The sequence below is a fragment of the Corvus moneduloides genome, chromosome 4 (assembly GCF_009650955.1).
Source record: "Corvus moneduloides isolate bCorMon1 chromosome 4, bCorMon1.pri, whole genome shotgun sequence".
Classification (NCBI taxonomy): domain Eukaryota; kingdom Metazoa; phylum Chordata; class Aves; order Passeriformes; family Corvidae; genus Corvus; species Corvus moneduloides.
Window position 1 is genome coordinate 6,371,878 of NC_045479.1, and position 22,983 is coordinate 6,394,860.

Consider the following 22,983-nt stretch of genomic DNA (forward strand, 5'->3'; position numbering starts at 1 on the left):
CCTTCATCAGCTTGGTTGCCTGACATAGAGCCTGTTATATCTCAGTCTTCAAGCTGATCACTGCTTTTCCTTACTTGGATCATTGTAATTTGTAAAAGAGGACTTCTAAAGTAACACACAAGGCTGCTGAAGATATCAGTGCTTCAAATCCTTGAATTCCCACCTTCTACTTTTAAGGTTCTGTATTTCTGAACTGATGAGTCAGTGCCTGAATCCCCACACAGGGAGATTCTGCACTCTTAAAGCTGTTACAGCAAAATGCTTGTGACTGAGTGAACAGCTACATGAGGCAAGTGCTAGAAGTTCAAGTGTTCTTTAGTTTGGTCAGTGTGATGCAAAGGAATTGCACGTGATGTGCAGGGGTTTTTTTACATTTCACACTTCACTACCAGAAGTTTCTTCTTTAAATGAATACAGGAGTTTGTCCTTTCTTACAATTATTCTGTTTCCTGTACTTAGTTGAAGGTTTGTGGCCTTTCAGTACCTGCTTTAACAAAAGCCTACCTTCTCTGTTGGAAGGTTTTCTCCCCTACTTTTCCACTGATTTCTTTTCCACTTTTTTCACTAGAAAGTTTGATAGGGAGGATATCTCTGTATCTACCCTAAATCAGGTCAAGAAACCAAGTCATTCAAGGTAAAGAAAACAGTTTTATTCACGCCTAAAAAATGCTGGATATTGCTTCCAGGAAGTAAAAGAGGAAATTAATCATCACTCATAAAGCACTGCAAGTAAAATTAATCATACATCTAAAGGTTTAGCATTTTTTATTTGCTGCTTAAGACGCCTCAGGAAGAAGAGTAAGAGCTGGAATACTTTGCCCACTGCATCTCTAGTGAAAACAAAGCAGCTGACTAGTTTAGACAGTTAAGATGCCTAACTTTTAAGAGGCTGAAGAAAAAGATTCATTTTATCTCAACTGACCAAACTACAGCACTTTAACTGCCTCGTTTCCAGCAAAGAGAATGACCTTCACCCTAACCAGTGAGTTCCAGTTCCTACCAGTTAGGGAAATTAATGACAGTTAGACACTGCCTGGTCAGGTTACTCATTATGTGCCTTGTTCCCTTAGGCCCTTTTTTAAGCTCTGGAGAACAGAGAAGAAGAAGGTTATGCCCACTGTGGAACATTTTAGTACTGAACAACCTTTTTTTTTTTTTTAACTCAAAATGCAAAATGCCTTTATTTTTTTACCCCTTCTCATCTTAAGGCCAGCTCAGACAGCAGACATTTGTTGAGAGAGAAGAGACTGGACTTTTGGTGAAAGAAAGGACAAATGCAAAACTTCACTTCGTCAAAGTAAGCATAGAGAAAATCAAGTACAAAGCACAAATCCATCAGGAGAACTTAAAGGTAAGTTTATATGATGGGAGGGGGAGAAAGAAGAAGAGTTTTCTGCTGATACTCAGGTGATTAGTACATTTGAAACTGAGGATGGTTTTATTAACTTTTTTTGCAATGAACATGTTTGGATTCTTATGTTAGTGGTAGATGCGCAAGAATGGGACAAATCTGCATAATAAACACATTAATTGTCTTTTTACTAGTCCTGGGACTAGTCAATCACCTAGCAAATTTAAGCCTTGGGACATCCAAGTATTAGAGATCTAGATTTTGAGGCAACAGCTTGGGTTTCCGTGGTCCCGCCAGAGGCTGAGGCAAAGCAGCTGAAGCTACTGCAGTCAGTTATGCCTTCACAGCATTGATTCCCAAACAGACTAAATTAAGAAATCATACTTAAGATGTCTGTTCTATAAATATCTCTTTTTCCATTTAAATGCACATGTAGCCCATTTTAAGTATCTCCTGTGACAAACTGTTCAATTGAAATATGCATGGAACAGGTCAAGGAAAAAATACCAGTCTCCTGAGAAGAACAAAGTCAGACAGGGAAACCTTCCTGAATTTTACCACGATCTCACACTTTTTTTTTTTTTTTAATGCAAGCAAGTACATAACAGAATTATGTATCCTGATTACATTTTGCATTGGAACTCTCTGCATTACACAGCAGAATTGTAAAAAGAAATTTTAAAAAGGGGATCCATTCCCTAATCTAGTAGCATACCACACAGACAGGTGTGCCTGCACAAGAGGGCAGAGGAGAAAAAATAAATCAAAGGAGCAGGAAACAGTGCGTTAATAATAGTGCAGCTTGTTATCAATTCATTGCAGGCTTAGATTATTTCTTTTCTGAGGCCAAGTAGGCATCACTTAGTGCTCACTGGATGCATTCAGTCCCAGCTGACTGAGGAGGCATACTGCTTAAACCTCAGAGATTTCCCCATCCCACAGGAAGGTGAAAATCTGAAGAGCTGCAATTTCTTTAAGAATAGCAGAGGATAGCTTCAATAAAGAAAACAGGGTTTGGGACAAAATTGCCACACAACGATTTAATGAAAACAAAGAGCAAGGCTAGGCTCCTTTATGTTTGATTGACAAGCCCTGCAGACGTCTTTCCTTTCTAAAGAAACTGCTAGTGAAAGGCTTTGGACTGAGTATGCTAAAGGATACAAGTACAAACAGAGGTCAGTATTCTGTGTCAAACTGCTGATTGCCTTACCAGAGTGGTAAAACAAAGTTCAACATAACACCTTGAGCCCTACAAATTATGTACAGTTGTGGCTTTTAAGATAAGTATATAGCCAGTTTATTCTGTTACTCTTCTAGATAAAGTGAGCCAGAATACCAATTTAATTGCAATTGTGTTTCTTGGGCCAGAGAAAATTCAAGAACTATATCCTAGGACTGTTTTAAGGGAATACAGGAACTTCCCAGTGAGACAATGCAGACAGTATAAACAAGCAACCTAGGAACAGCAGATTCATGCAGCAATGATACTGTCCAAGATGTGAAGCAACAATTACTGTCTGGGCCAAAAAATGTCTCATCTGTGAGAGGAGCTTCAGCCTTTAGACCCAAATTCTAGATCTTTGCTTGCCAAGGCATATTATTTAACAAAAAACTGCTTCCAGCCGTGAGGAAAGACCCTGAACCAAAGAGGTAGAACAGGACCGAGTACTCTGAGCAATCTTGGCAAACAACCCAACCCCAAGCTGCAGTATCTGGGCATCAGCTAGAGCAATCCTTATCACAAAAGGTGTCAGGTCAAAATGCAATGCAGCTGAAGGCTCCCTAAAAAAGAGACCAATGCACAGCCAAAATGGGAGAAAAGAACATAAGCTGGTATTATAAAGAGGTTCTGAGAGGACACCCTGGGCATTAAGACACCTTTTACAGGATTCTGTCCTAAACAATAGCAAGGATTTAAGATAATGGAGCAACTTTGCTTTTTACTAACAACAACTTTGCTTTTTACTAACAGTTACTGCAAAGAGGGTGAGGGAAATGAATTAACTTAAATACATATGGCCTGCAGTGAGTGGCTGCACATTTTGATCTTACTTCCTTTGGGGTTTCAGTGGTTTTTAATCTCACACATGGCATGATCTTTCATGACTTTCGATAGCAGACCATTCCTATTGTCCTTCCTTCTGCTCTCTCTGTATGCACATAGATAAAATAATCCTTTCAATTTAAGGCACAGCAGAACTGTAGCTGCTACCTCAAAACACCCCTAAACACGTCCAGGGAGGTAGCAGCAAAGGGGTTGAAATGGAGATGCCAAACACCTTCCACAAAACACACCCACCTTCCAACATACATTAGAAGGAGATGTGTTGGTAAGTACAGCTGGAGTCACCTTTGCAGGAGGGGGTTTTCTGTCTCCACTCTCTTACTGATAGTTCACACACTGTCCTTTCAAGTACTGAATTTGGCAAATGGTTCACCCCTCACCCACAGCTGCATACATGGTCTAAACTTCTAAAATCTCCTTTGAAACCAAAAAAAAAAATCTTAACCAGGGAGCAAAGGACAAGGGCAAAAAACTATATGGCTCTTTTTCACATTGGTTCACAGAGCTTTTGTGGAGTGCTAAAAAGAATGCCAGGAGGATTTTACTTCACTTTCATAACATGGGTCTCTTTCCACATTGTAAAACACCAAATCCTCCATTACCAGTTAATACAGGATTGTGCTTTATTTCCAGATAACATTGTCTTGCCTTCATTGAAAGCCTTCCTTGAAAGTTTTTCATGTTTTGTTTCTGGTTGGTTTTGTTTTGAACAAAATTCTTTGCAACTACACTGAAATAAACAACCCCAAATATACCAAAGCACACAGCCTTTCGAAGCAGAGAAATGTACATTTCATTTTCTTTACCCTCCTGTCCTTTGCTCCTTCTGAAAGAAAACAAGATTTGCTGGATTTCATACCAAAGTGTATCTTAAGAGCTCTCAAGCAGTAAATTAAACAGTAGGGAGAAGAAAAAAAAAAAAAAAAATCGACCAATAAATGTGATTTGTGAGCCATCAGCAGAGTAGACTAGAAGGTGGTGTTGGACAGACCAAAAAACTGCCAGTGTTTCTCACCCACTTAGAATTTCCACTGCCAGCCAAAAACAATGGGGAGAAAGGAGCACCACACACAATAAACAAGTGGTAAGTGGAACCCTGGTACATCTCTAATAACTTTCTCTGCTACAAGTCCCTACAAAGCCTTCCAGTTAGTAAGTACTTCAAAGACCAGGGAAAAGGCAGGTCTGTAAGACCTGGGGATGTCCAAGCCTGGGATTGTCTCAGCCGCTGATTCTCAGCAACAGCCCAGTTCCTGGCACTTCTCAAGGAACAGGCAGGACAGTTACATCAGGCATCTGTTCTAAGAAAAATGTCCATCCAAATCTTGCTACTTTGGCTCTGTCCAAGATACATCCATAAGCACAGTAAGAGGTACCACTGAGACTGTTCTAGTAAAGATGTGTAGCTTTCTTTCACTGATACCAGCTGCTTCCAGATCAAATTATGCTGTACACAGAGTGAGGACTAGACTTTAGCCTAGTTCTTAAACTCTATTTAGAAAATTACAGGCAAGTTTGCCAACATGCCAAAAAAAAAAAAAAAAAAACCAAAAACAATTCTGTATGTATATATGTATGTACATAAAAACTTATTCTAACATCTGTGCAAAAAACCAAAGTGACTACCTATGACTTTTTTTAACTTCTTCTGTGCCCCTCCAACATTTCCCTGAAAAAAAGGGACAGCCTTACTTCACCAAGCCTTCTTTCAGAATTCATTGCTTCTGACATGAAGACCCTTCCTCAACTCCAAGTCACAGGAATTTTATCTGCCTTTTGCAGTGTGAGGCAGGAATAAGAGAGCATTTTATTTTTCCAAAGCTAAGCAATTTATTTGTTAAATCTGCAACTTCTCTGAAATAACCCACACAGAAAAGATCAACAGGAACTCATTTGTCTATGGACAAAGAGGTAAGTCTGGGTTTCTTTTTTCTCATTTGCACATGTGCACGGGTATTCTGAGAAATCCAGTGCAAGCTTTCACTTCCCCAAGCAGCCACCTCACTATTCTTTCTGAATGCTTAGGACACGAGGTTGAACATGTTTGTTTCACTGCACTGGTACAGTCTACAACACTGCCTCAGATATCACAGATTCCATCTAGCCACCCCATACTGCACATTTCTAGCACTACAGTTCTGCTTCCTCCACTCAGAGTCTGCATGTTCTCCTCAGCCTGGTCAGATGGGCCGACTCTAATCTCTTGACTGCCTTCTCAGCCTTATTTGTGTACTCCCACAATGCCTCTACCTCCACCACTACACTTGCCCAGTACTTACCAGGGTGGAATAGCTTCCTGCTATTTATCAAGTGTTTCCACTTCATCACTATAAGAAGTGCCCCCAACACACAGTAGCTAAGTGCCACTCAGAATTCAATAAACTATTAAAATCACTCTAGGTAACTGGCAGGCAGCTAAGCCACTGCTTCAATCTGTGATCCTGCTTTATTGCAGAGAACAAGGTAACCAGCTCATCTTCAAGACAGAACTACTTCCACCATCCCTCAATTGGCTTAGAAAATAATCTGTTATTCTAGTGTGTTTTGTTGTTTGGTTTGGGGGGTTGGTTTCTTTGTATTTTTTTAAACCCTATGTAATACCTACTAACATACTGAAAGAAGAGTATGAACACATGCAAAATTTTATTTCCATGCACATATTTTACAAGCTTCTGACAGATGTTCTGTGAGTTCAACCACTCTAACTTTGCACTCATCTCAAAATAACCTCTTCTCAGCTTTTTTTCCCCACACACACCTGCACAGCACTGGTGCTACCCAGCTGTACTCCTTTGCTGCTAACAGCAGTAGCTTTAGGCTCGGTAGTGAGGAGGGACTTACACTGGTCACTCGACGGTAGATCTGCGCGGCATTTTGGCACTCGGAATAGGGATACTCAGACGTGGCCATCTCTAGCATACACATCCCAAAAGCATATACATCAACGGATTCATCATATTTCTCCTCATACATCTCGGGGGCCATGAACTCTGGGGTACCTTAAATTAAAAGAACGATTCAGACTCTAAATGTCTCAAAGCGAGCAGAGGCTGCTGGCGTTACTCACCGCAGGGGGAAGCGGCTGGGCAGACCTGTGAGACAAGAGAAAGTGGAGGCAAAAAGAAGAGGGAGGAAACCCTTAGTGACTCTGTTGCACCAATGTACTTTGTGAGTCTTCCATTGCAAGGCCTTTATGGAATAACAATGGCACGTAAGATCTGATGCAATTCCTGGTTTAGGGATGTTAGTTGATACAAATATCAGAGCAGACTGGATTAGCCTGAAATCAAACGGGAGGGGAGGGGATAAGAAAAGAGGAAAAACTGTAGACTAGCCATAGGCTGCAAACCAAATACTAAGGAGAGTTAAGGCACTTACCTTTTCTCCCTGTAAGAAAAGAGGCACATTAAACCTTGTTTCATAAATTACCCGACTGCCCTCTGCTGCAAAAGAAGTAGTACTGGTAAGAGCCCACAGCTAGTCTCTGACCTGCTGCTCTCCATCTACTTGCTCAAGTAGAATGGTTCGGGTAAGGCCTTGCAATGAAAAGCTCTGTTGTTACAAATATAAATCTCCATGAAAAGAGGATAAAAGGTAATTTTCTGCAAAGGCCACTCACCAGAGCCCTTTTCTTCACATACTTACCTTCCCACCTGCAGTATATTTATAGGCCTACTGCAGATACAGGCATTAGTGAGGGACATCCTACAGTCAAAAATACTCAGAAATACAGAGAGATTGAGTTACAGGCATAGAGCGTGAGATTCAACAAGTCCCATTTAAATAGTGTGCAGAAAATTGTTGCCCAGTGAAGCATCACAGCTCCCCTCTGTAAACAAAGGGACTGCATTGTATGATCAGATTTACTTTAAGCCAGAGATGCAAGTTTGCTTTTTGCAAATTTAAGCACAGAATTATTTCCTGCAGACACCAGATTCCAGACAATTTACAGATCATTCTACAGCCCATTGCTTGTTTCCACCACGCTAAACCAAAAAGAATGTAATTGCAGTCATTTATCCAAAGGCTAATCATTAACAGATAACTATGTAACAGATGGTAATTTTCCAGTGATAAATTTGAAGATATGACAAATACGCTTAAGAAATTATGGTTTTTTACACCATTCTTTTCTTCCCTATTAATACTTTAACCTGGTTAAGAAGCAGGAAATATTTCAGCGACAGCTTGCAAGAAAATTTACAGGTATACACCATTGATCCCAGCTAGGAATCTGGCATAGGACTGTTGAGTAATGCTGAATTTTAGCAAGCTCTAAATACTGAGAGCGAAAGAAACTTCATTCCCTACAGTCTATCCACCCAACTATAAAAACAAAGCTGATAAAACCAATTCTTTCAAGAATGCACAAGAAAGATTACACTAGTTCCATCAAACCAGTTTCTGAAAAAAGTTATGAATGGATACACAGGGACAGAGCCAAAATAAAGCAGTATGTCCCAATGCACCCTCCTAACTTACACAAATCCACATTCTACAGACTCCCTAAATAAGGCATTATACCACAGTCTGTGTTATTATTAAAATATATATATATAATATTGACTTTCTTTGGTATACCCCAGTTTCTGATTACTCACAAGCTGCAAGAGATTCAGTATTAACCCCTGGTGACAATAAAAAAAAAATTGGCTGTATGAACTAATGCAACACTAAATATCAAAATGTTGTTTGGTCACCAAAATGCATTTGTACATTTCTTGAAGCAGCACCATATCAAAGGTAAGATTTATGTGTAGTCAAGAGTGGTTTTATCAACAATGTTGCATTAGATTGTTGGGCAGGACAAGAACTCTATATTCTGAAATAGTTAATATACAAATATCAAAAGCACAACGAAAATTTCAACATGTCATTGCATGAGGAACACAGAATGACCTCAGCAACCAAGAGACAAAGCCCACATATTTTCAGGCTTTGACCATGTACCTTTGTAAGCATGTTTTTTAGGAAAGTTCTTAAAACACTCAAGTCTCCAAAGAGGTAGACTGGCTCAGCAGCCTCCAAAACAGGACAGGCTTACCTATCACACTTTTGGCAAAAGAAGCTCGTTTCAGGGTTGCCAGACCAAGGTCTCCAATCTTGACTGATCCAGTGGGGCCAGTAATGAAGATGTTGTCACATTTTAAGTCTCTATGAATGATGGGAGGAGTGCGTGTGTGTAGAAATTGTAAGCCTTTCAGTATCTGACGGCACCAGCTTCGCAGTACTTTAATTTTCATCACTTTAAATCTTTTCAAATACCTAATGAAAAAAGTAACAACAGGTTAAACAGATTCTGCTAACAAACAGTAGATTAAACTAAACCATTTGCTGTTTGGAAGCAAAGGAACAGTAATTAAAGACATGTATAAATTTAAACTTCACCTTCTGTTTTAAAATCTACCTGGGCATTTCAAGACTTCAGAGATGGTAAAGATGATTCCCCTTTACAAAACCTACCCCCCTTCTTCTAGCCAGGGGACCATAATGATGAAAGATAAATGTGAAAAGCTTGGTATACATAGCTGATAACTCTTCTGCATACAAAATCATTCTACAGTAATGAGACGTTTGGGTTGCTAAATTTCAAGCCACTGCTTCAATGACAAATACTTCAAGGTTCATGAATTACAATTCTTTATCTATTTAACCTCTTAAACACTTACAACCTTTACCTTGATTAACTATAACTGGGTGGGGAGGTGTGTCACTAGATCCTGAATGTTAATAACCAACAAAGTACAGAGCTGTGCAAAACTGCAAGAGCTCTGAAGCCATTATTCCCTCATTTTCAAGAGTAGTCCAAGCACTCTGTTCAAGGTTTCCACATTACATTTTAAATCTGCTTCAAATTTACCTGTGGAGTTGTCAAGAAAATTGGAAATTCTAAGAGATCCCCTCCCTGGTGCAGGACAGGGTTTGTTCACCTGAATCCAACTGGTACTACTCACTACATCAACGCTATGGACAGATACGGACAGCACAGAGAAACCTGAAAAAAGGCTCTGTCAAATAATTGAGGTGCAAGAGTTCATACCCAAGTCTGTATCCCTTTGCAGGTAGAATGCAACCTGACCTTAACTGTTCTATCTTTGCCACACCTTGAAATCCCATGTCAGAAGAGTCTCATTTCATACCAAAAATATTTTTCAGTGTGTGTGACCTAAGACTAAGATCTTATTCTATTACTTAACGTCAGCAGATTAGAGATGCCACAAGGCGAATAACCCCTGACAGTTTTCAAATGCTTTCCAGCAGGGTTTTCTCTCAACCTCTCTTCGGGTAACACAATGTGAAGTGTTGTTTTGTTCCTTCTGAAAAAGTATGGGCTGGAATACATGTAGAGAAAGGACCTCTCAAGCTCTGTAGAGCAAGGACTTTATTCTTGTTCAGGCAGTAGTACTCAGCCAGAGTCTCAGATAAAGACCAGTTTCACACTACAGGAAGACTGGTAATAAATTCTGTGACCAGCATAGAATCCAGCAACTACAATCTTAAACTAAAAGCCAGTTGTATTCAATTATTCCATGGCAGTGGTCAGTCTCTTCTGCAGGTCCACTTAGTCAGGAAACACAGTCCTGATGAAATCACTTCAATCAGTTCCAACACTGATGCTGGAAATGCAATGTATTCATCCCTTTAATTTCTCCAGTTCAAAACAAGATCTGGAAAATCAAGTTGCTAGCAATGATCCTGCTGCGAAAACTAATCTGTAAAAGCAATTGAGACACAGTTCCAGAGGAAATCAAGTCTCAGAATTTAAAGAAAGGCAGGGGAAAAGTCAAGCCAAGGAAGGAGACAAACTGAAGGAGGTTCTGAATCACATCAGCTATCACTCAAATGCTTGCTATTGACACAACCCTCATTCATCTCTCTTGAGCCTGTTCCAAAGATCACAAGGTAGGGGCACTTCAGTTCAGCATCTGGAATCCCTAATTACATTCTTGGTTACAAATATGCTACTCCACTGCCAGCTTTTCACTGTTAAAGGACCTGGGTCTGACCATCACCCAGCATCCTGCAGTGTGGCTGTCGTTTTTCCACTGTCCTGAATTAAGTCACATGTCACTTCATGCAGAAAGCAATTTAAAATGGAAGCACATATAAATCCATAAAAATAGACAAGCCTGCTCGCCAGTATGCTTCCATTTACCCTATCATCATAGGATAACTTGGGCTTGAAGAGGCCTCAGGAGGTTTCCAGCCTAAGTTTCTGTAACTAGAACTACACAGAGCTCAAGGAGTTCTAGGAATCCCTACTAAATTAGCAGAGGTAGTTATGAAGGGATGTGCCCCACCAGATAGTTGACATGTTCATTTAAAGTGGATCAGGAACACACACTAGATACGTACTTTATCTAGGTTTTAGACAAAACCAGTGGCTGAGACCTATGTCAGATAAACACTGTTGTCCATATTAATAGTATAATTAAAATTTAAAATAGACAACTCCATTTTTCCCCAGTATTTTAATTCCACGATACCACTCCATATCAGAAAGGAGTCATTCTTCACAAAGAGTCAGTTGTAAAACTTTTCCATTGATGTACGGAAGTTTGGGAACTTTTCCTTGTACAAAATTAGAAAATTGCCCAGACAGGATTTGAAAAGAATGACTCCACAAAATTTTAACACTATTTCTGGGTATGTATATCTAAATGTATACAAATACCAAAAAAAAAAAACAAGAGAAGATTTCCTTTAAGATATCATCACACTTGTCTTCTGCTCACTTTTTTACATCAAGTGACAACAATGTCTGTGTCCAAGCACCAAAGTAAGAAAGGCATCACTTTTATTAAATGCAGGTAAGGTAAACATACTGAAAAAAAGATATGGAAGTAATAGTCAAATATATGTAAACACAAGTGTACAGTGTAAATCTGGGACTGTCACAAGCACATGAAGTACTTAAGGCACACCTGAAATCTCCCATACAGTTTACCGGTCAAGTCTCAGGTGAAGTGGACTAGAATAAACTAAATCACAGTTACAACACAAGCTATACAAGAATGGGGTAAAACCCCACCCAGAACTCCACAGTTAAAAAGACTGTTGATTAAAGAGCCTATTACTTTTTTCTGGATTAAATAAAAAGACTTTCGTATTTCAAGGTACAAAATAATCCCGGAGACAGAAAATCTGTTGTTCCTACCAACACCCTACTTTATAACTGTCTATTATTACTTGCTTATGACACCACATAAGCCAATCCAAATACTAAAATCTGTGAGAGGAACAAAGGAGTAAAAAGGGAGGAAAAAAAAATTAATCTAACATTACACATTTAGCAGAAAATTAGGTAAACTTTATTTAAAGGCATCTGTACAGAGCTGCAAAACCTTTAACGTATTACTTGTCTAAAAACAGCACATGAAGCCGTAGATCTATTATTTTACCTGAAATACCTTAAACAACCTGAGAAATGCCTCCACTGAACATATGGCTAAAGAATGTTGCAGTATCCTTAGTCGTCTGCTACTATTTCAAGAGACAAACACTTCCCTGTAATTGCAGTCCCGACTCCCAAAGAGCCATTGTTCCTCTTAAGAACGCCCATTTGTGACTATCAATAAGCACGGTAAAAAACACAAGACATCCACAGGCTATTTCAACCAAAGAGATGGCCAACTGCTTCCAGCTCCCACAGCCTGCTCCCACACGTCGGATGCGAATGGCTGTCCAGGAGTGCCAGGGGCACTGAACCCCGCGAGCGAGCTGCCGCTCTGCTCCAAGGCTGGCAGCCGTGCTCCCGGCAGGGGCTGGCGGCTGGCGCTCGGGGCCCTCGCAGCGGGGCAGCTCCGGCGCTCTGCTTCTAGCTCGCCCTTCAACACACCCCGGGCTGCACTCACAGGGCTGAAGCTGCGGGAGCTGCATACTCTCGGATTCTTGGTAGGTACTACTTCAGCAAGCGTCAGTTAAAGCAATAGCTCGTGAATTTTTTTTTTCTTTTTACATGTTATTTGTATTGTGGTAACATCCAAAACCTCCCAAAAGCAGGGAATTAATTTGTGCTTTGAACTTCACAAAATTGCTCATCCTAAATGGAAAGCAGCTAGAGAAAAAAAAAATTCTGAGACATAGAAATTGAGTATTGCCTTCCTGAGCTCTTTAAAACTAGAAGTCTTCTGCATGTGCTTCCGAGGACATCACAAGTAAGAACTGACAAGCTTGCTAACTGAGAAGATGTTTTACCATACCCTGCAACATTAGCAATGCTCCTCCTAAACAAGAATGTTCCTACAGTAGGTTATCCTGCAGCAAAAGGGATCTGTTCTCATCTATTTGAAATATCATCTATTTCTAGTGCTCTAATGTTGTGCTAATGAAACTGAAATGCTTTGACATGTCTTAATTTACTTACGTTTTCAATGTTCCAGATGTCATGAGCTCCGTCACAAGAACAATACACTTTTTTCCTTTGACTGTGGACTCCCAGGAATCATAGAACCTGACAATATTGGGATGCTGAAGCCCTTTCAGCATCCCAGCTTCCTCTTTAAATCTTTGTCGCTCTGACCTGGACAGCTTCCGATCCTAATGAAAAAGAAAAGGTACATGAGAAAGTTTTGCTTTATTTTCTTATTGAGAGGCAGCAACTTGAAAACACTTAGGTGCCCACAAGAATCAGGTGTCTTACTTAAATGCCATTTGGCTTGCAATTATCTTTAAATATTCTGTTTTGAACACATTCTATTACAGTATTTTTATAATATGTTGTTCTTTATAATTCTACTGCTCTCAGGGCTAAGAACTGCAAGTCTGTAGATTAACTCCTCTTTCTGCTTCCTCCTCTTTACTCTTAATAAATTTAGCTGTTGCCTGACTTGGAGTGGAAAGGGGACATAATGTCTTGAACACTTCAGTGTTTGAGAATGAAATCAGGTCATTTAAAGCATCTCCCTCTAATGTTGTACGTAACAACCTTTTGTTATTCCTAGATGTCTATCCAGACCACTGGCAACAGATGGGATTAGCCACCCATAGAGGGGGTTAAGCATGAAACCTCTGTAAACACACAGTATGTTCTTGTAGCTGTAGACCATCAAGTGAATGAATTGGATTTTCTTTGATTAAAAGCAGAACCTCAAGATTGAGCAAGTTTCCTGAAATCTCACATCAACAAAAACAAAGCCGTAACTCCCACTAGAGACAGAAAGCAATCTTTTGGCCAGAGACAGAACACAAAAAAGCATTCCTGGACAATACTGTTATACTGCCTACCAACAACTGGCTACCAGGTATCACCAAGGCTCTGAGCAGCCACTACCAGAACAAGCAGCACATCTCAGAGATGACCGTCTCCGTGTGCCATGCAAAGTTCTCAGCTTACCAATGCATTACCAAAGCACTGCTCACACCAGTCTGTCTGACTGACTGACACAAATTGGGTCCGTCTGCAGTTTGTATTGAAAAACAACATAAAATACTTCAGGATATACTTAAAGCCAAGAATTTCAGAATTACTGTTTCTAACAGTTATTTAGCAATAACCAAAGACCTATTTGTCAGACCTGAGTAATAATTTTAACTCATTTGATTTCACGTTGTCTTTTCAATTAAAAGGAAGAAGTAAAAACATGCAGGATTTACTTCTATTCCCATTGTCCTCCAGACAGTAATTCCTCTTCCTTTTACAGGCCATGTGTTTTCTCAATACAGTTCAGCCATGTAATATCTAAACCATCCTACATTAACTTAGATCATCGACTTTTTCTAAAAGGTTCAAGGAGTATCTTCAGGCATGGACAAACTTCTTTTTCAGATGAAGCTCCAATTTTCAGAAGTGTACAATTTCCCTGGTGAAAGTCTGAAAACAGGTTTGAAATCACCCTAGGGACCAGTTTCCTATTGGTGTCTATGAATCTCACCCACTTTTACAATCCTTGGGAAAATGCAAACTCCTTAAGTATGACTAATTTAATCTACAGACATCAAAAGCATTCAATCCTACAGCTACTTCACTCTGCAGAAATCAGCACTACCACCTCTTCCCATTCTTTCATAAGCATACTCGCACAAGTTTTGATAAAGCATTTGCACAAACACTCCACCAACAATTGAGCACTCATGTCTGCTTAGGTGTTGCAGAGCCTTTAATACGCAATCAGTACTACCATTCGAGCTGTCTTACCCATCTAATAGCTTTCATTATAACGAACAGGGCAGCACAAGTTCTGCTCCAAACCTCAATCTTAAGTGCTTCAAACTGGTGTGAGACAGAAGAGCAGTGAGCTGCAGGAGGTACAGCTGACCACATACACGCTTCTAAGCGACAGTGCTTCAAATAACACAATCACAATATCACCTTTCTTACAGGAAAATAAAGCTGTTTTCTCAGCCTCTCCACTTGACCCATATATAACTCACTTTTAAAAACCACTGTATTTTGCTGTAAATTCAGCTATTATATACGGTCATTATACAAAAAAGGCTGCAATATTTACTTTTTTACCACTTCTAAATAGTCAACATGAACACTTGCATTCATTTTTGTCCAAACCCAAGATCTTAGACATACATTTGGACTACATTTCCTTTATTTTGTGCACACTAACAAGTTATCTACCACAAACAGTTTTAGACCTACACTTAAACATCAAGTCAAGTGTATTTTGTTTCATTCTCATTTTAATATACATAACCTAATCTCCCTTAAGGGCTTTATTCAGTTTTCCCTGCCTCGGTACTACTGGCCCCAAATAGAAACTAACAAGTGGTAACCACTCTTATCAATGAACAGACTCCTAAGAGGCACCCACATTTGGACTCCTTTCTCTCTCTGGTCACATCCACGGCAGCATCATGTTCCTGCAAACACAGCTGTGACGTTCAGCACAGGCACTCAACACTTCAGTGCTGGCATTAAAAATCCACCAGGACCATGCGATAGGCTAAGTAAAACAATGCTGCTTTGAAAGCCACAGTGCCCCAGTGATCTGGGACAAGTCTGGACAAAACACAGGCCAAAAACTTTCACCCAGGAACACAGTTATGTTTTTGCAACCAAGGAAACTCTGCACCCTTCAGTACATAACTGCAGCAGCAAAAGGGAACATTAAACAGAGCTGGAAGAAAAAGACAGAGAGGCCACTTGTTTCCTAAGCCCAGCAATGCATACTACCTTTTACTACCCTCATTTCCTTGGACACACAACCCACACCCTCATCCCTAACAGGTTTTTATGTTCTTCTCCTAAAGGAATACTAATGCTAGGTTACAGAAGACTGTCAATATACTTTAAAAGAACCCACAACCCTAACATTCAGGAAAATACTGGATCTTGTGTACAATTATACCAACAAAATCTGTGTAACAATAACTGGTTATAACTGTAAGAATTACATTCTAATGCAACTTGCAAATAGTTGGCCTGCAGGCCAATGTACAATTTAAAATGACATTTCCACTTTCAAAACCTGAGTAATTAAAAATATTAGACAGCAAGATCTCCCAGGCTGCATAGAAACAGACTAGAATAGAGCCCATCCCAAATACATTTTGGCATCCTTTGAGCTGTTAGTATGGGCAAAAGTGACAACTTCACCTCATGCTTGTTCTTGTACAAAAATGCAACTTCAGCAGCTGCAGCTACTAAAATATTGAAATAAGCAAGTAAAATAGAGCACTGTATGTAATTTGGGAGACTGAGATCTGATGTTACCAGCCATGTTAGGTATAAATAGTTCAGGAAAAGCAGGGGAATGAAAAGTATGTTGGCATCACACAAAATCCACAAAGTGGCTGTACAGCATAGCTGTAGCAGAGAGAAAGAAGCCATCATCACTTAGTGGGAATTTAAAAGTGTGTTTTGCAAGACTTTGGGAAGGGAACAGTTTTCACTACCCTCAGTTATAACTGCATACTCCAAAAGACTCAAAAGCCCAGATGTGTCTTCCCAACAAGGCAGCTACTGGGGGCAGCACTCAGAATCCACTGTGGCCTCTGAGCAGGAGCCTGCAGAAATGCAAGACCCTCAGCTCTACCTGCACTTACAAAGATGTAATGGAGTCTGTGGCCTATCACTCAAAATATACCCTCCTTTTGATTAAATTATCCTAAGTGTGAATCAGATAAGCAGATTTATCCCCTTTTTCCTATAACTCACAGTCTAAATAGGTACACAGATGGATCATTTCCACAGGTATTTGCTGTTTTCACTTGAAAACAAAGTTATAGGTTTCATAGATTAACATTCCAGTTTCACCAAGAACAAGATGAGTTAGACAATTGTAATGTTTTTGTTGATTTTTTTAAAAAAATTTATTTTTAAATCAAACAGCCAGAAACTAAACAAAGTAGAAAGACACACAAGTAGTTTTCCATAAGCCTAGGAAACTTGAACAATTCTATAAAGAAGCCAGCACTTTAAGAACAGTTAATAATATACATCTTGATATCCTATCCTTCGAAGACCAAATCATTTTGGAATTCCCACTAGAAAAATTTAAAAATGGACACACCCTCTCCTCTCCTAGTCTTTTTTTACCATAATGCAGCAACCTCAGGCAGGCAAGACAAAGTCCTAAATCTAGAAGTCACCAAATCACATTCTTGTAGTAGCTCAGCACAAGCTGAGCAGATATAGCCCAAATATTTTTAAAAATATACAAAGCTGTCAAACTGTAGGAGAGCTTGCTTCCTAAAATGGATTTAGCTATCTTATAAAATGGACAGCATTGTTCTTCCTAAACTGATAGCTTCCCTGGAGGACCTAAGTATCACATCCCTGGGCTGCCCTTTGAACAAACTGAAACAGATGCATCAAGCCTACTCTGTTCATTTCATTCATTCCTTTCCACCTACATTAAATTGTTTTGACAAGCCAGGACAAACAGCAAGGCTTCCCAGCACGTGACTCGAAGTTCTGCAGTGCCAGGGGCCTGAAAGGAGACGAGCAGCAAATGAAACGATTGTTCAGCTCAGAGCTATTCAATAGGCTTTTTCTTGGCTCTTTCCATTTATCCAGGTCCTTCCTATCTGATTTGTTTTGGTCAGGAAAGAGCTATCAGAGGTGTTTACATTTTTCAATGTGAAACAGGGATCTTGGGCATTCATGATAACCCAGGTGCAGGTTTACTCTTCCACTAATTTCCTTAAGGTACAGGAGCATGAATTACACACAGTATTACTACTACCCTCTTTTTACCCCTGTACCTACATGGCTTATACAAATGATAAACAAACCAACCCAAAACAAAACAACTCCCTTCCCCCCCTAAGATTAGCTATTGTACCAAGCCACAAAAAACAAAGCTCATCAGCAAAAAATGCCTATATTCTTCTGGTGACCTGTTTCAGCCAAGACTTACTATCTACTCAGCATCCTTAATGAGGAAAGAAAATACATTTCTGGCACCTAAATTAATCTTAAATTTCAACTAGGATACTCACATAGTCACTGAGCCTACTGAGTAATTTCTCATCTGTTTTTCCTTCTACCTTTCCACAGTCCTTCCAAGTTCTGTCCTGTTAACATCATGACAGGAAATGACACATCTGCAGAACACATCCCACTAGCCAGAGCGGTCGCAGAGCCCAGCCCGGACACCGGAGGCAGCAGGGGAGCCTCCTCAGCAAGGCACTGCGCTCTGCTCGGATCGTTTGAGTCTGCTCTTCAGCCAGCCCAAGCTCAGCCAAGGGTCCCACCACCGTTTTTACTGACTGACACCAAAAGGCCTGAGCTAAAGCCTCGGGCAATTCAGCTGGCACTAAACAGACACAGAAGTGGCACAGTGCACTTCACCCTCAAACACACACTACAGGATAACAAGCAGGTGGCTACCGAGGGAAATACTCTACACGGAAGGAGCTACATCTGCCAACTCCTGCTATATATACATCCTCCAAGGTGATTTTCACTTTCTTAACATCAACTACAATTTACATCACTGAAGTGCCACGGAACCTTTGTGCACAGCAGAACAAACCAGACTCAGAAAATTTCCTGTGATCTCCATCTTACAAATAAGTAGACTTCATAAGCAACACAGGTCAACTTTAAACTGTTTGGGTTTGGGGTTTGTTTGGTTTTTTTTTAAATATCAGTGGATGAGCTGCTACACAATTTAGAGCTATCCCATTTTCCACAATATTAGGAGATAAGCGGTAAGGAGGAAACAGAGAAAGACTGGACACTTCATATACTACAGACAGGTTTTACTAGCTTTCTGCATATCCTAACACTAGATCCAGAAATGATACACTGCTGTGTTGCACAGACAGTTAATGGGTTGTTGTTTTGCAGGGGGGTTAACGACTACGGTGACAGTATGTAGTTTTCATCTAGACACGCCATAGAAAAATCAGCAGAAATGAACATCTTCAAGTGATGTGATCTGTAAATGTACAGCCATGAGAGACTTCAAAGTGCTGCTGAATTATAGATAGTCTGAATCACAACCAAGGTAAATTATCTATCTGTGCTGAGGTTACACTGAGCAGCATTTTATCAAGCATTCCAAATGTCTGAAAATTTGAGTGAAGACGCTGAAGCTCCCAGCCTATTATCTGGAGGAAGAAGTAGCATACAGAACAGACAAATGTTCTTCTGTGTGCATTTCTGCAGCATATGAGAAAGGCTTTGCAAGCCTTTAAGCAAGGTTAATGAGGGGTCATCAGAGGAGAAGCTAGCAAGATTGTGCTCTGATGTTCGGCACTGTTAATGGAACTGAGGCTTTGTGGGCTGCAGTGTCCTCATCCTGAAAAAATCTAGCAGTTAAGAGGAAAAAAGAGCACAGTAACCACTGAGCTAGATTAACAAAATATCAACAAAGAGTCCACTGAGCTTAAAAATTATCCAGCATTACACAGTTGGTGCCTAGAAATGGAAGTCTCCGTGCACAAGAACTGCATCTACTTTTCCGTTTCAACACGTAAACCACTTAATACTTTCCAGCGTTAAAGTCCAGGTAGAGAGATAAAAGGGAGGGGAAAGAGACTGTTCAAAATGCATCCCTGTACAGCAAGAGACATAAAAATTCATCAAAGATCTGCACAGATCCTTCCACCACTCTACTTTCTACAAACCACTGAACACAAAAAAACTGATTAAATAGAGCTGAACAGCTGCTGTTCCAAAAGTACCTATCCAGGCTAAAAAACAGCAGCTCCCTCAGCCCCTCCTCATAAGGCTTGTGCTCTGGACCCACTGCCAGCTTTGTTGCTCTTCATTTGACATGCTCCAGCACCTCAATGTTCTTCCCTTAGTGAGAGGCTCAGAACTCTTCAGTCACCTTCCTCCTCATCTTAGTTTAAAGCTGGAAGACAAAGCTTCTGACAGGTAGCAAAACGCAATGCAAGGGCAAGTTAATGCTTACTTATTGAAAGAATGATTTCACATTGCTCCTTGGCACATCTCCACAAGAATCTATTTTATATAAGCCACAGACAATCTTCATGGAGTATGCAACTTACCTTAAGAAAGATAACACTGAAGTATAAAATACATATCTAAGACAATAGAAAAGAATAGGCTTGAAACAGTTACATGTTTTAAAGTTCCCGATTAAGGGTAAATACTTGCTGTAGGTTTCCTCTTACACAAGGTATTAAAAATGCTTGAAGTTTCAGGGAAGTACATAAGTAGTCAACCTAAGTGAAACACTGAAAGATTATTCCCATTATTTGTCAGTTTCCTGGTAAAAAGCACCTGCCTTCAAAATTTTTCACCACTAGTCATGTGGAAGGTAAAGGAAAATGGGTAATTGATCTGATAATTCTCTTCTTTGTTCTCATTTCTGGAATTTCAATGCACTACAATAGTAACTAAATGGAAAATGCATTGGAAGATGAAGTTAATTTGTTAAAAACACAAAAAATACAAGTGCTTCTTATCCTCTCTCTTAGCATTGTGCAGTTAAATGATACAGCAAGTGTACACAACTTTACTTATGCTGTTCAAATGTTAGAAATAAAGAAACAAATTATACATAACCTGACAGATAACTGATGGTAGGAGGACGGAAAGAAGGGAAATGAAATTCTAAATGACCAAACAAAAGAAGGACAGATGTCTTCATCAGTCACCATTTAGTCTGAGTAAGTCAATTATACATATCCTGAAAGAACTTTTACTTGAGTAAGCTTCAGCAAATAAGAAATACATCTTTGTCTTAACACTGAAGGGGAAGTATCTGCGAACTACAGCTCACATACGTGACCAAAAGATTCCAGCACCACTCCCCATTTTATCCTGTGATTGTCTCAGTTTTGATGAAGCTGTGACTCACCACCACAGGGCAAGGGGGCAGAACACCACCAAGAATTCTATTCCTCTGATGTGCTCACTTTCCTGCTTTTACATTTGCAGTAGCACCTGTGCCAGCAGTAGCAGCATCTAAGACACCTGGTGGCAGTAATGCCATAGACTTTTAACCTATGGTTGAAGATGTCAGAACTGAAGTCTCTGCTTGCTTGTACCAAGTTCTGGCATCATTGCAAATACAACCTCACGAACACAGCAGCAGAAAAACTCTGTAACAGCAGATGAGAATGTTTCTTCTTTATATAAGGTCACAAGAGTCTTAAAAGTACACATCCCAATAACAAAGTTCATCTTTTGTTACAGTGGCAGTGTGGGAATTTTTATTTTCAGCAATGCCAAAGGTGACCACACTGCTAGGATATTGCACCTGGATACCATTTGCAGTATCAGATGGAAGGCTCGTGGCCAGCGCTCACCAGAGACAGACCCAGGTGCAGGCACATGGCTTAGGGACCGGAGCAGCCACTCCCTCTGAAAGAGGGAACACCAGAATAGAACCTGTACAACTCCAAAAGGGAGAGAGGAGTATGGCCGGCCTGCAGGCTTCCAAAAAATTCAGCCAGAGTAGATCTTAAGGTTACCACTAAAATTTTAAGAAGGAATAATAAACTGTACAAACTAAGTCTCTATTGGATGCTTGCTTTCCAGAGCTGTGTTATATGTGAATATACACATTAATACACATCTGTACTACTCCTCTCGCCACTCTCACATCAGCAGCAACTTTCATAAGCAAAGCAAGTAGGCTGAGCTGAAAACCTGAACCAAATGCCACTTCCAAAGAAAACAATGACTAAGACTAATCACATTGTCTAATCAGAATAAATTAAATACCATACTCATACTTTACTAAATTAACTACATATTTTCCTTTGCTCTCCACAAAACTAGCAAGCAAAAAATTTTAAACAGTAGGTATGAAACCTAAAGCTTAGACATGACCTCCTCTGGAATCTTCCAGGTCCTCAGGAATCTGGACTAAGAATGGCAAGCAACTGTTTAGGCTTCAGTCATTTCTATTCTAGGGCTGCTCTAGGCAACATTTGTGTTTCCTTATGTAGAAGTCATGGCGGGGAAAAAAAACCAAAAGGCTAAAATTTTTATTCAATGTATCTGTCCTGAGAGACTGAACATTAAGGGACAATAATCAAAGTGCTGGGCTATACAAAAATAATCAGTAAAAGAACACAGAGCCCATCTATTTACTTCCACTTTAAAATTGTTTGAGCCATGGAAGATAAATGGCTAAGTCTGCTTTCTGATAGCAGTTCTCAATAAGGCTTATGTTTGTTACATACAGCTTATTAGAGAATTGAAGTGTTGGCTGAACTGAATTCTTGATGAGCTATTAACCAGCTGGACCATCTTGTCACTTGGCTCAGATGCCTCATTAAAAGTTTTGAAGAGAGTGTCAGTTCTCATTTTGCACTGAACTGATGGTTTTGTCAGTGAGAGGGAAGGTACATCAAATCACCTCAGTTTTATTTTACTATGAAAACCCAGTTCTCCACTCAGGGGTGACCGTACTTCAGGAAAAAAAGCCTTCTCCACAATCCATTCTGGTTACCTCACAGATCTATTAATTCAATGAGTTAAAAGTGCAATTATAGCTTTTTGTTTCATGCATGTCAGTATGACTCACAGTCCTTTTGTAGCTGCATGTCTAGAACATTAGGGTAAAGCCTTAACCAACTCTGATAAAGGCAAATCAATTCAGAAAATCAAACACATATTACAATTCTTCACCTCATATTCTTCGCAAAGCTAATGGCAAACAAGAGAAGTTAGCTATAGCCATTTCTCAGCATGCCAAAAAGTTGCATCAATAAGCTGGTTGGAAAACACGCAGAAGTGGCAAGATGACTGCAATTATCCACTAAAAATGAGCACAATAAGGGTACAGAAGAACTAGAAATGTTCTTGTGCCTCTGAGTAGCTCCTTTGCAAAAATCTCAGCATAAAACCAAGAGACAAGTATCAAATCAGCATTCCCTCCCCCCCACGCTCCTCCAGTTGTAAACTCACATCAGCCTACAGTATACATTGGCTTCAACACTGGTATACACATCGTGTTTGCAGCCTGATTACACTACAGGAGTTACTCTTCCCAGCTTCCCTTCTTTTCCTGCAAACACATCCAAAAAAAGTACTTCATTTAATTTACAAAACTGTGGATTACTATCGGTTATGACAGGATGACATATGAAGTGTAGGCCAAGTACTGGCAGCCAAGAGAAAATCCTTACAGTAATCACTAGAGAACTCCATGCCAGACATCTCTCATTCAGAGATAGATCT

At 39.9% G+C, this 22,983-nt stretch overlaps 1 protein-coding gene across 12 annotated transcripts in view; it reads right to left on the reverse strand.

Moving 5' to 3' along the window:
* The window catches only part of WNK1 (WNK lysine deficient protein kinase 1), a 100,706-nt gene that overhangs the window by 54,773 nt on the left and 22,950 nt on the right, over positions 1-22,983 (reverse strand). For all 12 annotated transcript variants that reach the window (XM_032106861.1, XM_032106868.1, XM_032106870.1 and 9 more), the window contains exons 2-4: positions 12,784-12,956; positions 8,461-8,681; positions 6,258-6,415 (exon numbers count right to left, since the gene is read on the reverse strand). In XM_032106861.1, the coding sequence (XP_031962752.1) occupies positions 6,258-6,415; positions 8,461-8,681; positions 12,784-12,956 (552 nt within the window). The remainder of the gene's footprint in view (positions 1-6,257; positions 6,416-8,460; positions 8,682-12,783; positions 12,957-22,983) is intronic.